A 17,234-nucleotide genomic window follows, 5' to 3' on the forward strand; every position below is an offset into this window, starting at 1 on the left:
TCTCTGTCGTATTCCACCACACAGGATGGGTTATCGTAGTCTGTTGCACAGTATGAGTTTCTCTATCGTAAACCACCACACAGTATGGGTTTCATAAATGAGGTGATAAAATGTGTCAGACAGAGGTGGTGGTCGGCAGTTCAACAATGAGGACGTCATTCCTCACTACACTCTGGCTTCAACAGTCACGGCAGCTTTAAAAAGCGCTTCCTTCCAACGGAGATGGAGTTACTGTTACGCCTCCCGTTGCTTACTGCCCTCCCCCCACCGGGGGAGAAATGAGCTGTAGGCATTTCTGGTTTTCCTAGTGGTTGTTAGTTCCCGAGGAATTTTTACCCTCATGTGCAGACCTCGGGGGAGAAAATTCGTCTGAAATTAACGTGCTTAATGAACTCAGAAACTGTTCGGATCTCCCTCTCAATATTCAAGAATTTCCTGAGCGTCTGCGTGATCGGCGGTGCATCGGAATTTTCAATCAGTCCTTGACACTGGTGAAGGGCTCTTGATTCTCTCTTTCCTCGGATCAACCTCGACTACTCCCCCCTCCCTCCAGTCCTCTCATTCTGAGGTGCTGTGTGACCTTCATGGACTGATGCTACCCTTGGCTATAATAATAATAATAATAACAATGTTAGTAATAATAATGTTAATAATAATAATGCTAATAATAATAATAATATTAATAATAATAATAATAATTGTTTTGGAAATTTCTCTATTTTCTTACAAGAAAAGTAAGTTCCAGTACCCTGGCTGAAACAATTTACATCTAGTTCCCTAGTGCCCAGCCCCTTCATGTACAGCCCATCCTCATAGCCCTCTCGTAGCCCACTTGTATCCCCTTCTTCACTGTCTCAGTCTTCATAGACTGCTGCTACTGTTACTCTCTTTCCCTTGTGTTGTAGCTAATGTTAATTTCCTTCGCAGCTTTGTTCTTATTGTTAGTCTAATATCACTGTTACGTCATTATTTTTATTTTGCTCCTTAGGGATGTTATTAGTGTTACTTAAGTGCTCATGTGATGTTACAACGAATCATTTATGATAACCAATCATTTACTGCCTACGTAACGCTCTGCGTTACTTAAAACCCTTTGTTGAGTGACCATAATTTACGGAGCGCCTGCCTGACGCTGTTACGCACTTTAGTTACGTTATTGACGTGTTACAGAGGCCCGTGGACTGCGTGACGGATACGGAGTTGAGGTGCTACAGGATCAGACCCAGTTGATGTTACACGAAGTAAGTGAAGTTGTCTTAACGTGACGTTACTGTTACGTGATGCTACTCTTGTGTAACACTGTTGAATGACGCTGTGTGTGTGTGTGTGTGTGTGTGTGTGTGTGTGTGTGTGTGTGTTTGTGCGTATAAAGAATGTTTAAGGTTGGTTTTAAGTGGGATCTGCCTAGCATAGGTCAGTAGGCCTGCTGCAGTAGTCCTGCATTCTTAGGTTCTTCGTTCTCTTTTAACATGGCTGTATCTTCCTGCTGATGTAGTCCTGCCTTCCTGAGGTCCTTTCGTTCTAACATGACTGCATCTTCCTCCTGCAGTACCTGGCCAGCAAGGTGTGCGGTGCTGGGGGCAGAGTCAGAGCTGGCAAACTCCTGCTACTGCTCCCGGCGCTGGGTCATGTGTCAGCTACGGCCGTCCAGGAGATTTTCTTCAAGCGCACCGTCGGCAACACCCCCATCGAGCGAGTCCTCTGCGACATGTTCAAGTCCAGCTGAGGTTCCCCGCCACACGCCCAAGTTCTGACGAAGAGCTCTGTGGAACGCGAGGAGGTCTGGGCAAAGGTGTCGCCGGCCAGAAATATCGTCAGGAGACCTGACGAGGTGTGGACAGCGTATGACGCGACTCTGGCCAGGGCCAGGCACCTCGTTGTGACCATTTTGAAGTGGCCACAGTAAACAAATGTGTGTGTGTTGAGTGGTGCTAGTGATCTCTCACGGGTCTTGAAGACCTCGCAAAACTCTGGGAGATCCAGTCGAAGTTTGACGAGTCTTGTTTCGGAGACACTGTCTGTGTTGCGGTTTGTTTGTCAATCCGGTGTGTTCTTGTTGGTCGGTGTTCATTTGTGTGTGGTTGTAGCACAGGCATGTCTGTGAGCCCAGGCTCTGTGCAACCTAACCATGTCTGTGAGCCCAAGCTCTGTGCAACCCATCATGCCTGTGAGCCCAGGGCAACCCATCATGTCTGTGAGCCCAGGCTCTAATGCAACCCATCATGTCTGTGAGCCCAGGCTCTGTGCAACCCATCATGTCTGTGAGCCCAGGCTCTGTGCAACCCATCATGTCTGTGAGGCCAGGCTCTGTGCAACCCATCATCCCAGACTATCATTTTCATGCCGCTCTTATTTTTATCATGGTTATTGCTGATCCCAGCCAGTCAGCCTGCCAGTCAGCCTGCCAGTCAGCCAGCCAGCCTGCCAGTCGGCCAGCCAGCCTGCCAGTCAGACAGCCAGCCTGCCAGTCAGCCTGCCAGTCAGACAGCCAGCCTGCCAGTCAGCCAGTCACCCACCAAGCCAGCCAGGGCTCTGACAGCATTGATCCCATTATTATTATTACTATTATTGTTATTATTATTATTATTATTATTATTATTATTATTAGTAGTAGTAGTAGTAGTAGTAGTAGTAGTAGTAGTAGTAGTAGTAGTAGTAGTAATAATAGTAATGTAGTGGTAGTAGTAGTAATGTAGTAGTAGCAGTAATAATAGTAGTAGTAGTAATGTAGTAGTAGTAGTAGTAGTAGTAGTAGTAGTAGTAGTAGTAGTAGTAGTAGTAGTAGTAGTAGTAGTAGTAGTAGTAGTAGTAGTAATAGTAGTACTGGTAACAGTAATAGTAGTATATTCTTGCGTTGAACCAGTAAAGGACATATGACGCCTTGAGAATACCTATGAGGTGAACACACCCATGGCTAACATCACAGGGTATGAACACCTATGGTGAACACCTAGGGTGAACATCTTACGTGGGTATGAACACCTAGGGTGAACATCTTACGTGGGTATGAACACCTATGGTGAACACCTAGGGTGAACATCTTACGTGGGTATGAACACCTATGGTGAACACGTTAATTAATAACTCATAATTAATATTTGGAAGGAATATGCAAATTCTTCTCCTCTCTCCTCACTTTTTTTAAAATCTATTAGGTAAATCGATGGGCAAAAAAAAAGGTGGGTTTTTTAGTATATGCCATTCTTGTTTTAATGCATTAGAGTTATTACAATTTTGACCATCGTGACTCTCTGGCTTACACCAGAACACCGTGTGGCTGGCTGGCTTACACCAGAACACCGTGTGGCTGGCTGGCTTACACCAGAACACCGTGTGGCCGGCTGGCTTACACCAGAACACCGTGTGGCTGGCTGGCTTACACCAGAACACCGTGTGGCTGGCTGGCTTACACCAGAACACCGTGTGGCTGGCTGGCTTACACCAGAACACCGTGTGGCTGGCTGGCTTACACCAGAACACCGTGTGGCTGGCTGGCTTACACCAGAACACCGTGTGGCTGGCTGGCTTACACCAGAACACCGTGTGGCTGGCTGGCTGGCTTACACCAGAACACCGTGTGGCTGGCTGGCTGGCTTACACCAGAACACCGTGTGGCTGGCTGGCTGGCTTACACCAGAACACCGTGTGGCTGGCTGGCTGGCTTACACCAGAACATCGTGTGGCTGGCTGGCTGGCTTACACCAGAACATCGTGTGGCTGGCTGGCTGACTTACACCAGAACACCGTGTGGCTGGCTGGCTGGCTTACACCAGAACACCGTGTGGCTGGCTGGCTGGCTTACACCAGAACACCGTGTGGCTGGCTGGCTGGCTTACACCAGAACATCGTGTGGCTGGATGGCTGGCTTACACAAGAACACCGTGTGGCTGGCTGGGTGGCTTACACCAGAACACCGTGTGGCTGGCTGGCTGGCTTACACCAGAACACCGTGTGGCTGGCTGGCTGGCTTACACCAGAACACCGTGTGGCTGGCTGGCTTACACCAGAACACCGTGTGGCTGGCTGGCTGGCTTACACCAAAACACCGTGTGGCTGGCTGGCTTACACCAGAACACCGTGTGGCTGGCTGGCAGGCTTACACCAGAACACCGTGTGGCTGGCTGGCTGGCTTACACCAGAACACAGTGTGGCTGGCTGGCTGGCTTACACCAGAACACCGTGTGGCTGGCTGGCTGGCTTACACCAGAACATCGTGTGGCTGGCTGGCTGGCTTACACCAGAACATCGTGTGGCTGGCTGGCTGGCTTACACCAGAACACCGTGTGGCTGGCTGGGTGGCTTACACCAGAACACCGTGTGGCTGGCTGGCTGGCTTACACCAGAACACCGTGTGGCTGGCTGGCTGGCTTACACCAGAACACCGTGTGGCTGGCTGGCTTACACCAGAACACCGTGTGGCTGGCTGGCTGGCTTACACCAGAACACCGTGTGGCTGGCTGGCTGGCTTACACCAGAACACCGTGTGGCTGGCTGGCTGGCTTACACCAGAACACCGTGTGGCTGGCTGGCTGGCTTACACCAGAACACCGTGTGGCTGGCTGGCTGGCTTACACCAGAACACCGTGTGGCTGGCTGGCTGGCTTACACCAGAACACCGTGTGGCTGGCTGGCTGGCTTACACCAGAACATCGTGTGGCTGGCTGGCTGGCTTACACCAGAACATCGTGTGGCTGGCTGGCTGGCTTACACCAGAACACCGTGTGGCTGGCTGGCTGGCTTACACCAGAACACCGTGTGGCTGGCTGGCTGGCTTACACCAGAACACCGTGTGGCTGGCTGGCTGGCTGGCTTACACCAGAACACCGTGTGGCTGGCTGGCTGGCTGGCTTACACCAGAACACCGTGTGGCTGGCTGGCTAACACCAGAACACCGTGTGGCTGGCTGGCTGGCTTACACCAGAACACCGTGTGGCTGGCTGGCTGGCTTACACCAGAACACCGTGTGGCTGGCTGGCTGGCTTACACCAGAACACCGTGTGGCTGGCTGGCTGGCTTACACCCGAACACCGTGTGGCTGGCTGGCTGGCTTACACCAGAACACCGTGTGGCTGGCTGGCTGGCTTACACCAGAACACCGTGTGGCTGGCTGGCTGGCTTACACCAGAACACCGTGTGGCTGGCTGGCTGGCTTACACCAGAACATCGTGTGGCTGGCTGGCTGGCTTACACCAGAACATCGTGTGGCTGGCTGGCTGGCTTACACCAGAACACCGTGTGGCTGGCTGGCTGGCTTACACCAGAACACCGTGTGGCTGGCTGGCTGGCTTACACCAGAACACCGTGTGGCTGGCTGGCTTACACCAGAACACCGTGTGGCTGGCTGGCTGGCTTACACCAGAACACCGTGTGGCTGGCTGGCTTACACCAGAACACCGTGTGGCTGGCTGGCTGGCTTACACCAGAACACCGTGTGGCTGGCTGGCTGGCTTACACCAGAACACCGTGTGGCTGGCTGGCTGGCTTACACCAGAACACCGTGTGGCTGGCTGGCTTACACCAGAACACCGTGTGGCTGGCTGGCTGGCTTACACCAGAACATCGTGTGGCTGGCTGGCTGGCTTACACCAGAACACCGTGTGGCTGGCTGGCTGGCTTACACCAGAACACCGTGTGGCTGGCTGGCTGGCTTACACCAGAACACCGTGTGGCTGGCTGGCTTACACCAGAATACCATGTGGCTGGCTGGCTGGCTGGCTGGCTGGCTGGCTGGCTGGCTTACACCAGAACATCGTGTGGCTGGCTGGCTGGCTTACACCAGAACATCGTGTGGCTGGCTGGCTGGCTTACACCAGAACATCGTGTGGCTGGCTGGCTGGCTTACACCAGAACACCGTGTGGCTGGCTGGCTTACACCAGAACACCGTGTGGCTGGCTGGCTTACACCAGAACACCGTGTGGCTGGCTGGCTGGCTTACACCAGAACATCGTGTGGCTGGCTGGCTGGCTTACACCAGAACACCGTGTGGCTGGCTGGCTTACACCAGAACACCGTGTGGCTGGCTGGCTTACACCAGAACACCGTGTGGCTGGTGGTTTAACCTTGATTCTAAAGGTGGTTTATACACTGTAAAAGTGAAATAAAACATAAACCAGGTTTTATGCAACATCCGAATGTTTTAAAAAAACAATATCTTGGTACAAATAAAATATATTTATATCTCTTCGAAGTGTAAGTTTTGGAAACTCTCGACGTCCTGAACATGTGAACCCTGGAGACTTTGTACGTCCTGAACATGTGTACTCTGGAGACTTTGTACGTCCTGAACATGTGTACTCTGGAGACTGTACATTCTGAATATGTGTACTCTGGAGACTTTGTACATCCTGAACAAGTGTACTCTGGAGATTTTGTACATCCTGAACATGTGTACTCTGGAGACTTTGTACATCCTGAACATGTGTACTCTGGAGACAGGTTATGAGAGAGTAGTTACTAGTTGTTGTACTCTACACAACCACCAGTCTTGTCTTGGACTGGTAGTGCGCAAGTCAACAGTCACTCTCCAGGTGACTCTCCAGGTGACTCTCCAGGTGACTCTCCAGGTGACTCTCCAGTTAGTGATCCTCAACTGTCAATCATTCAGTCAGGTAAAACTTATCTTTAACTGATAAAACAGTCATCATCCTGTCAGTGTTATCATCCTAAGAGACAGTATATCATTCCTCTGTCATCCCCCAGTCAGTGAATCATTCATACTGTATCATTACCTAGTCAGTGTATCATCCCTATTGTATCATCCCCTAGTCAGTGTATCATTCCTACTGTATCATCCTAGTCAGTGTATCATTCCTACCGTATCATCCTAGTCAGTGTATCATTCCTACTGTATCATCCCTCAGTCATCCTCCCACACATACAACTCTCACATACACAAGAGTAGGTCGCCTTGCCTCACTAGCTAGTGTATGCTGTATATAATAAAAATAATACATTGTGTGCTGAGTGATGTTTCTTTTATTAATCCTACAACAACAACAACAGTAATAATAATAATAATAATAATAATAATAATAATAAGAAGAAGAAGAAGAAGAAGAAGAAGAAGAATGTAAAAAATATAAGAGATAACAATATAAGAGTCAAACAGTATTGACTGATTCCAAAAACGGAACTGTTGTTAAGTAACAAGGCATCGCTGCTCGGAAACAGGGTATCGCTGCTCGGAAACAAGGCATCGCTGCTCGGAAACAAGCCAACGCTGCTCGGAAACAAGGTATCACTGCTCGGAAGCAAGGCATCGCTGCTCGGAGACAAGGAATCGCTGCTCGGAAGCAAGGCATCGCTGCTAGGAGACAAGGCTTCGCTGCTTGGAAACAAGGCATCGCTGCTTGGAAACAAGGCATCGCTGCTCGGAAACAATGCATTGCTGCTCGGAACGAAGGTATCACTGCTCGGAAACAAGGCATAGCTGCTAGGAAACAAGTTATCGCTGCTCGGAAACAAGCCATCGCTGCTCAGAAACAAGGTATCGCTGCTCGGAAACAAGGCATCGCTGCTCGGAAACAAGGCATCGCTGCTCGGAAACAAGGCATCGCTGCACGGAGGCAAGGCATCGCTGCACGGAAGCAAGGCATCGCTACTCGGAAAAAAGGTATCGCTGCTCGGAAACAAGGTATCGCTGCTCAGAAACAAGCCATTGCTGCTCGGAAACAAGGTATCGCTGCTCGGAAACAAGGCATCACTGCTCAGAAACAAGGAATCGCTGCTTGGAAACAAGGAATCGCTACTCGGAAACAAGGCATCGCTGCTCGGAAACAAGGCTTCGCTGCTCGGAAACAAGGCTTTGCTGCTTGGAAACAAGGCATCACTGCTAGGAAACAAGGCATCGCTTCTTGGAAACAAGGCATCGCTGCTCGGAAACAAGGCATCGCTGCACGGAAGCAAGGCATCACTGCACGGAAGCAAGGCATCGCTGCTCGGAAAAAAGGAATCGCTGCTCGGAAGCAAGGTATCGCTGCTCGGAAACAAGGCATCGCTGCTCAGAAACGAGGCATCGCTGCTCGGAAACAAGGCTTCTCTGCTTGGAAACAAGGCATCACTGCTCGGAAACAAGGCATCGCTGCTCGGAAACAAGGCATCGCTGCTCGGAAACAAGGCATCGCTGCATGGAAGCAAGGCATCGCTGCACGGAAGCAAGGCATCACTGCTCGCAAAAATGGTATCGCTGCTCGGAAACAAGGCATCGCTGCTCGGAAACAAGGCATCGCTTCTTGGAAACAAGGTATCGCTGCTCGGAAACAAGGTATCGCTGCTCGGAAACAAGGAATCGCTGCTCGGAAACAAGGCATCGCTGCTCGGAAACAAGGCATCGCTGCATGGAAGCAAGGCATCGCTGCACGGAAGCAAGGCATCACTGCTCGCAAAAATGGTATCGCTGCTCGGAAACAAGGTATCGCTGCTCGGAAACAAGGCATCGCTTCTTGGAAACAAGGCATCGCTTCTTGGAAACAAGGTATCGCTGCTCGGAAACAAGGTATCGCTGCTCGGAAACAAGGAATCGCTGCTCGGAAACAAGGTATCGCTGCTCGGAAACAAGGCATCGCTTCTTGGAAACAAGGTATCGCTGCTTGGAAACAAGGTATCGCTGCTCGGAAAAAAGGAATCGCTGCTCGGAAACAAGGTATCGCTGCTCGGAAACAAGGTATCGCTGCTCGGAAACAAGGTATCGCTGCTCGGAAACAAGGTATCGCTGCTCGGAAACAAGGTATCGCTGCTTGGAAACAAGGCATTACTGATCGGAAACAAGGCATCGCTGCTTGGAAACAAGGCATTACTGATCGGAAACAAGGTATCGCTGCTTGGAAACAAGGCATTACTGATCGGAAACAAGGTATCGCTGCTTGGAAACAAGGCATTACTGATCGGAAACAAGGTATCGCTGCTTGGAAACAAGGCATTACTGATCGGAAACAAGGTATCGCTGCTTGGAAACAAGGCATTACTGATCGGAAACAAGGCATCGCTGCTTGGAAACAAGGCATTACTGATCGGAAACAAGGCATCGCTGCTTGGAAACAAGGCATTACTGATCGGAAACAAGGTATCGCTGCTTGGAAACAAGGCATTGCTGATCGGAAACAAGGCATCGCTGCTCGGAAACAAGGCATCGCTGCTTGGAAACAAGGTATCGCTGCTCGGAAACAAGGTATCGCTGCTCGGAAACAAGGAATCGCTGCTCAGAAACAAGGCATCGCTGCTCGGAAACAAGGCATCGCTGCTCGGAAACAAGCCATCGCTGCTCGGAAGCAAGGCATCGCTGCTCGGAAACAAGGCATCGCTGCTCGGAAACAAGCCATCGCTGCTCGGAAGCAAGGCATCGCTGCTCGGAAAAAAGGAATCGCTGCTCGGAAGCAAGGTATCGCTGCTCGGAAACAAGGCATCGCTGCTCAGAAACGAGGCATCGCTGCTCGGAAACAAGGCTTCTCTGCTTGGAAACAAGGCATCACTGCTCGGAAACAAGGCATCGCTGCTCGGAAACAAGGTATCGCTGCTCGGAAACAAGGTATCGCTGCTCGGAAACAAGGCATCGCTGCTCGGAAACAAGCCATCGCTGCTCGGAAACAAGGCATCGCTGCTCGGAAACAAGGCATCGCTGCTCGGAAACAAGCCATCGCTGCTCGGAAACAAGGCATCGCTGCTCGGAAACAAGGCATCGCTGCTCGGAAACAAGGCATCGCTGCTCGGAAACAAGGCATCGCTGCTCGGAAACAAGGCATCGCTGCTCGGAAACAAGGTATCGCTGCTCGGAAACAAGGCATCGCTGCTCGGAAACAAGGCATCGCTGCTCGGAAACAAGGCATCGCTGCTCGGAAACAAGGCATCGCTGCTCGGAAACAAGGCATCGCTGCTCGGAAACAAGGCATCGCTGCTCGGAAACAAGGCATCGCTGCTCGGAAACAAGGCATCGCTGCTCGGAAACAAGGTATCGCTGCTCGGAAACAAGGCATCGCTGCTCGGAAACAAGGCATCGCTGCTCGGAAACAAGGCATCGCTGCTCGGAAACAAGGCATCGCTGCTCGGAAACAAGGCATCGCTGCTCGGAAACAAGGTATCGCTGCTCGGAAACAAGGCATCACTGCTCGGAAACAAGGCATCGCTGCTCGGAAACAAGGTATCGCTGCTCGGAAACAAGGTATCGCTGCTCGGAAACAAGGAATCGCTGCTCAGAAACAAGGCATCGCTGCTCGGAAACAAGGCATCGCTGCTTGGAAACAAAGCATTGCTGCTCAGAAGCAAGGCATCGCTGCTCGGAAACAAGGCATCGCTGCTCGGAAACAAGCCATCGCTGCTCGGAAGCAAGGCATCGCTGCTCGGAAACAAGGCATCGCTGCTCGGAAACAAGCCATCGCTGCTCGGAAGCAAGGCATCGCTGCTCGGAAAAAAGGAATCGCTGCTCGGAAGCAAGGTATCGCTGCTCGGAAACAAGGCATCGCTGCTCGGAAACAAGGCATCGCTGCTCGGAAACAAGGCTTCGCTGCTCGGAAACAAGGCATCGCAGATCGGAAACAAGGCATCGCTGCTCGGAAACAAGGCTTCGCTGCTTGGAAACAAGGCATTACTGATCGGAAACAAGGTATCGCTGCTCGGAAACAAGGCATCGCTGCTCGGAAACAAGGCATCGCTGCTCGGAAACAAGGCATCGCTGCTCGGAAACAAGGCATCGCTGCTCGGAAACAAGGCATCGCTGCTCGGAAACAAGGCATCGCAGCTCGGAAACAAGGCATCGCTGCTCGGAAACAAGGCATCGATGCTCGGAAACAAGGCATCGCTGCTCGGAAACAAGGCATCGATGCTCGGAAACAAGGCATCGCTGCTCGGAAACAAGGCATCGCTGCTCGGAAACAAGGCATCGCTGCTCGGAAACAAGGCATCGCTGCTCGGAAACAAGGCATCGCTGCTCGGAAACAAGGCATCGCTGCTCGGAAACAAGGCATTGCTGCTCGGAAACAAGGCATCGCTGCTCGGAAACAAGGCATCGCTGCTCGGAAACAAGGCATCGCTGCTCGGAAACAAGGCATCGCTGCTCGGAAACAAGGCATCGCTGCTCGGAAACAAGGCATCGCTGCTCGGAAACAAGGCATCGCTGCTCGGAAACAAGGCATCGCTGCTCGGAAACAAGGCATCGCTGCTCGGAAACAAGGCATCGCTGCTCGGAAACAAGGCATCGCTGCTCGGAAACAAGGCATCGCTGCTCGGAAACAAGGCATCGCTGCTCGGAAACAAGGTATCGCTGCTCGGAAACAAGGCATCGCTGCTCGGAAACAAGGCATCGCTGCTCGGAAACAAGGTATCGCTGCTCGGAAACAAGGTATCGCTGCTCGGAAACAAGGTATCGCTGCTCGGAAACAAGGTATCGCTGCTCGGAAACAAGGTATCGCTGCTCGGAAACAAGGCATCGCTGCTCGGAAACAAGGTATCGCTGCTCGGAAACAAGGTATCAAACAAGGCATCGCTGCTCGGAAACAAGGTATCGCTGCTCGGAAACAAGGCATCGCTGCTCGGAAACAAGGCATCGCTGCTCGGAAACAAGGCATCGCTGCTCGGAAACAAGGCATCGCTGCTCGGAAACAAGGCATCGCTGCTCGGAAACAAGGTATCGCTGCTCGGAAACAAGGCATCGCTGCTCGGAAACAAGGTATCGCTGCTCGGATCGCAGCTCGGAAACAAGGCATCGCTGCTCGGAAACAAGGCATCGCTGCTCGGAAACAAGGCATCGCTGCTCGGAAACAAGGTATCGCTGCTCGGAAACAAGGCATCGCTGCTCGGAAACAAGGCATCGCTGCTCGGAAACAAGGCTGCTCGGATCGCTGCTCGGAAAGGTATCAAGGTATCGCTGCTCAGAAACAAGGCATCGCTGCTCAGAAACAAGGCTTCGCTGCTCGGAAACAAGGCATTACTGATCGGAAACAAGGCATCGCTGCTCGGAAACAAGGCTTCGCTGCTTGGAAACAAGGCATTACTGATCGGAAACAAGGCATCGCTGCTCGGAAACAAGGCATCGCTGCTCGGAAACAAGGCATCGCTGCTCGGAAACAAGGCATCTCTGCTCGGAAACAAGGCATCACTGCTAGGAAACAAGGCATCACTGCTCGGAAACAAGGCATCGCTGCTCGGAAACAAGGTATCGCTGCTCGGAAACAAGGCATCGCTGCTCGGAAACAAGGCATCGCTGCTCGGAAACAAGGTATCGCTGCTCGGAAACAAGGTATCGCTGCTCGGAAACAAGGCATCGCTGCTCGGAAACAAGGCATCGCTGCTCGGAAACAAGGCATCGCTGCTCGGAAACAAGGTATCGCTGCTCGGAAACAAGGCATCGCTGCTCGGAAACAAGGCATCACTGCTCGGAAACAAGGCATCGCTGCTCGGAAACAAGGCATCACTGCTCGGAAACAAGGCATCGCTGCTCGGAAACAAGCCATCGCTGCTCGGAAACAAGGCATCACTGCTAGGAAACAAGGCATCACTGCTCGGAAACAAGGCATCACTGCTAGGAAACAAGGCATCACTGCTCGGAAACAAGGCATCACTGCTCGGAAACAAGGCATCGCTGCTCGGAAACAAGGCATCGCTGCTCGGAAACAAGCCATCGCTGCTCGGAAACAAGGCATCGCTGCTCGGAAACAAGGCATCGCTGCTCGGAAACAAGGCATCGCTGCTCGGAAACAAGGCATCGCTGCTCGGAAACAAGGCATCGCTGCTCGGAAACAAGGCATCACTGCTCGGAAACAAGGCATCGCTGCTCGGAAACAAGGCATCGCTGCTCGGAAACAAGGCATCGCTGCTCGGAAACAAGGCATCGCTGCTCGGAAACAAGGCATCACTGCTCGGAAACAAGGCATCGCTGCTCGGAAACAAGGCATCGCTGCTCGGAAACAAGGCATCGCTGCTCGGAAACAAGGCATCGCAGCTCGGAAACAAGGCATCGCTGCTCGGAAACAAGGCATCGCTGCTCGGAAACAAGGCATCGCTGCTCGGAAACAAGGCATCGCTGCTCGGAAACAAGGCATCGCTGCTCGGAAACAAGGCATCGCTGCTCGGAAACAAGGCATCGCTGCTCGGAAACAAGGCATCGCTGCTCGGAAACAAGGTATCGCTGCTCGGAAACAAGGCATCGCTGCTCGGAAACAAGCCATCGCTGCTCGGAAACAAGGTATCGCTGCTCGGAAACAAGGCTTCTCTGCTTGGAAACAAGGCATCGCTGCTCGGAAACAAGGTATCGCTGCTCGGAAACAAGGCATCGCTGCTCGGAAACAAGGCATCGCTGCTCGGAAACAAGGCATCGCTGCTCGGAAACAAGGCATCGCTGCTCGGAAACAAGGTATCGCTGCTCGGAAACAAGGTATCGCTGCTCGGAAACAAGGTATCGCTGCTCGGAAACAAGTTATCGCTGCTCGGAAACAAGGCATAGCTGCTCGGAAACAAGGCATAGTTGCTCGGAAACAAGGTATCGCTGCTCGGAAACAAGGTATCGTTGCTCGGAAACAAGCCATCGCTGCTCGGATCGCTGCTCGGAAACAAGGACATCGCTGCTAGGAGACAAGGAAACGAGGCATCGCTGCTCGGAAACAAGGTGTTGCTGCTCAGAAACAAGGCATCGCTGCTCGGAAACAAGGCATCGCTGCTCGGAAACAATGCATTGCTGCTCGGAAAGAAGGTATCACTGCTCGGAAACAAGCCATCGCTGCTCAGAAGCAAGGTATCGCTGCTCGGAAACAAGGCATCGCTGCTCGGAAACAAGGCATCGCTGCTCGGAAACAAGGCATCGCTGCTCGGAAACAAGGCATCGCTGCTCGGAAACAAGGCATAGCTGCACGGAGGCAAGGCATCGCTGCACGGAAGCAAGGCATCGCTACTCGGAAAAAAGGTATCGCTGCTCGGAAACAAGGTATCGTTGCTCGGAAACAAGCCATCGCTGCTCGGAAACAAGGCATCGCTGCTCGGAAACAAGCCATCACTGCTCGGAAACAAGGCATCACTGCTCGGAAACAAGGCATCGCTGCACGGAGGCAAGGCATCGCTGCACGGAAGCAAGGCATCGCTACTCGGAAAAATGGTATCGCTGCTCGGAAACAAGGTATCGCTGCTCGGAAACAAGGCATCACTGTTCGGAAACAAGGCATCGCTGCTCGGAAACAAGCCATCGCTGCTCGGAAACAAGGAATCGCTGCTCGGAAACAAGGCATCGCTGCTCGGAAACAAGGCATCGCTGCTCGGAAACAAGGCATCACTGCTCGGAAACAAGGCATCGCTGCTCGGAAACAAGCCATCGCTGCTCGGAAACAAGGTATCGCTGCTCGGAAACAAGGTATCGCTGCTCGGAAACAAGGCATCACTGTTCGGAAACAAGGCATCGCTGCTCGGAAACAAGCCATCGCTGCTCGGAAACAAGGCATCGCTGCTCGGAAACAAGGCATCGCTGCTCGGAAACAAGGTATCGCTGCTCGGAAACAAGGTATCGCTGCTCGGAAACAAGGCATCACTGTTCGGAAACAAGGCATCGCTGCTCGGAAACAAGGCATCGCTGCTCGGAAACAAGGCATGGCTGCTCGGAAACAAGGTATCGCTGCTCGGAAACAAGGTATCGCTGCTCGGAAACAAGGGATCGCTGCTCGGAAACAAGTTATCGCTGCTCGGAAACAAGTTATCGCTGCTCGGAAACAAGGCATCGCTGCTCGGAAACAAGGTATCGCTGCTCGGAAACAAGGTATCGCTGCTCGGAAACAAGGCATCGCTGCTCGGAAGCAAGGTATCGCTGCTCGGAAACAAGGTATCGCTGCTCGGAAACAAGGCATCGCTGCTCGGAAACAAGGTATCGCTGCTCGGAAACAAGGTATCGCTGCTCGGAAACAAGGTATCGCTGCTCGGAAACAAGGTATCGCTGCTCGGAAACAAGGCATCGCTGCTCGGAAACAAGGTATCGCTGCTCGGAAACAAGGTATCGCTGCTCGGAAACAAGGTATCGCTGCTCGGAAACAAGTTATCGCTGCTCGGAAACAAGTTATCGCTGCTCGGAAACAAGGCATCGCTGCTCGGAAACAAGGTATCGCTGCTCGGAAACAAGGCATCGCTGCTCGGAAACAAGGTATCGCTGCTCGGAAACAAGGCATCGCTGCTCGGAAACAAGGCATCGCTGCTCGGAAACAAGGTATCGCTGCTCGGAAACAAGGTATCGCTGCTCGGAAACAAGGTATCGCTGCTCGAAAACAAGTTATCGCTGCTCGGAAACAAGTTATCGCTGCTCGGAAACAAGGCATAGTTGCTCGGAAACAAGGTATCGCTGCTCGGAAACAAGGTATCGCTGCTCGGAAACAAGCCATCGCTGCTCGGAAGCAAGGCATCGCTGCTCGGAGGCAAGGAATCGCTCCTCGGAAGCAAGACATCGCTGCTAGGAGACAAGGCTTTTCTGCTCGGAAACAAGGCATCGCTGCTGAGAAACGAGGCATCGCTGCTCGGAAACAAGGTGTCGCTGCTCAGAAACAAGGCATCGCTGCTCGGAAACAAGGCATCGCTGCTCGGAAACAATGCATTGCTGCTCGGAAACAATGCATTGCTGCTCGGAAAGAAGGTATCACTGCTCGGAAACAAGCCATCGCTGCTCAGAAACAAGGTATCGCTGCTCGGAAACAAGGCATTGCTGCTCAGAAACAAGGCATCGCTGCTCAGAAACAAGGCTTCGCTGCTCGGAAACAAGGCGTCGCTGCTTGGAAACAAGGCATTACTGATCGGAAACAAGGCATCGCTGCTCGGAAAAAAGGCGTCGCTGCTCAGAAGCAAGGCATCGCTGCTCGGAAACAAGGCATCGCTGCTGGGAAACAAGGCATCGCGCTGCTCGGAAACAAGGTATTGCTGCTCAGAAACAAGGTATTGGTGATCGGAAACAAGCAATCGCTGCTCGGAAACAAGGTATTGCTGCTCGGAAACAAGGTATCGCTGCTCGGAAACAATGCATCGCTGCTCAGAAACGAGGCATCGCTGCTCGGAAATAAGATATCGCTGCTCAGAAACAAGGCATCGCTGCTCGGAAACAATGCATCGCTGCTCAGAAACGAGGCATCGCTGCTCGGAAATAAGATATCGCTGCTCAGAAACAAGGCATCGCTGCTCGAAAACAAGGCATCGCTGCTCTTAAACAAGGTATCGCTTCTCGGAAACAAGGTATCGCTGCTCGGAAACAAGCCATCGCTGCTTGGAAACAAGGTATTGCTGCTCGGAAATAATGCATCGTTGCTCAGAAACAAGGTATCGCTGCTTGGAAACAAGGCATCGCTGATCGGAAACAAGCCAACGCTGATCGGAAACAAGCCAACGCTGCTTGGAAGCAAGGCATCGCTGCTCGGAAACAAAGCATCGCTGCTCGGAAATAAGGCATCGCTGCAAGAAAGCAAGGCATCGCTGCTCGGAAACAAGGCATCGCTGCTCGGAAACAATGCATCGCTGCATGAAAGCAAGTTATCGCTGCTCGGAAACAAGGCATTGCTGCTCGGAAACAAGGCATCGCTGAACGGAAACAAGGCATCACTGCTCGGAAACAAGGCATCACTGCTCGGAAACAAGGCACTGCTGCTCGGAAACAAGGCACCGCTGCTCGGAAACAATGCATCGCTGCATGAAAGCGAGTTATCGCTGCTCGGAAACAAGGCATCGCTGCTCAGAAACAAGGCATCGCTGAACGGAAACAAGGCATCACTGCTCGGAAACAAGGCATCGCTGCTCGGAAACAAGGCATCGATGCTCAGAAACAAGGGATCGCTGCTCGGAAACGAGGCATCGCTGCTCAGAAAAAAGGCATTGCTGCTCGGAAACAAGGCATCGCTGCTCGGAAACAAGGTATCGGTACTCGGAGACAAGCCATCGCTGCTCAGAAACAAGGCATCCCTGTACAGTAACAAGGCATCGCTGCTCGGAAACAAGGCATACTCCTGCACTGCAAGAACAAGGCATCGCTGCTCGCAAACAAGACATCACCTCGCACGGGAAACAAGGCATCGCTGCTCGAAAAAAGGCATTGATGCTCAAACATGGCATCTCTCGGAAGCAAGGCATCGCTGCTCGGAAACAAGGCATCGCTGCTCGGAAAAAAGGCATTGCTGCATAGAAACAAGGATCACTGCAAGGCATTGCTACTCGGAAACAAGTATCACTGACCAGAAACAAGGTATCTGCTGCACGGGAAACAAGGCATCGCTGCACGGAAATAAGGCATCGCTGCTCG

At 52.3% G+C, this 17,234-nt stretch overlaps 1 protein-coding gene across 1 annotated transcript in view; it reads left to right on the forward strand.

Annotated features, from left to right (window-relative positions):
• LOC128691572 (photoreceptor-specific nuclear receptor-like) overlaps positions 1-2,621 on the forward strand; it is a 41,752-nt gene extending 39,131 nt beyond the window's left edge. The window contains exons 8-9 of the mRNA XM_070088794.1: positions 1,171-1,241; positions 1,550-2,621. Coding sequence (XP_069944895.1) covers positions 1,171-1,241; positions 1,550-1,726 — 248 coding nt within the window. The 3' untranslated portion in view covers positions 1,727-2,621. The remainder of the gene's footprint in view (positions 1-1,170; positions 1,242-1,549) is intronic.
• Positions 2,622-17,234: the final 14,613 nt, after the last annotated feature.

Source organism: Cherax quadricarinatus, chromosome 26, assembly GCF_038502225.1.
Source record: "Cherax quadricarinatus isolate ZL_2023a chromosome 26, ASM3850222v1, whole genome shotgun sequence".
NCBI classification, from domain to species: Eukaryota; Metazoa; Arthropoda; class Malacostraca; order Decapoda; family Parastacidae; genus Cherax; species Cherax quadricarinatus.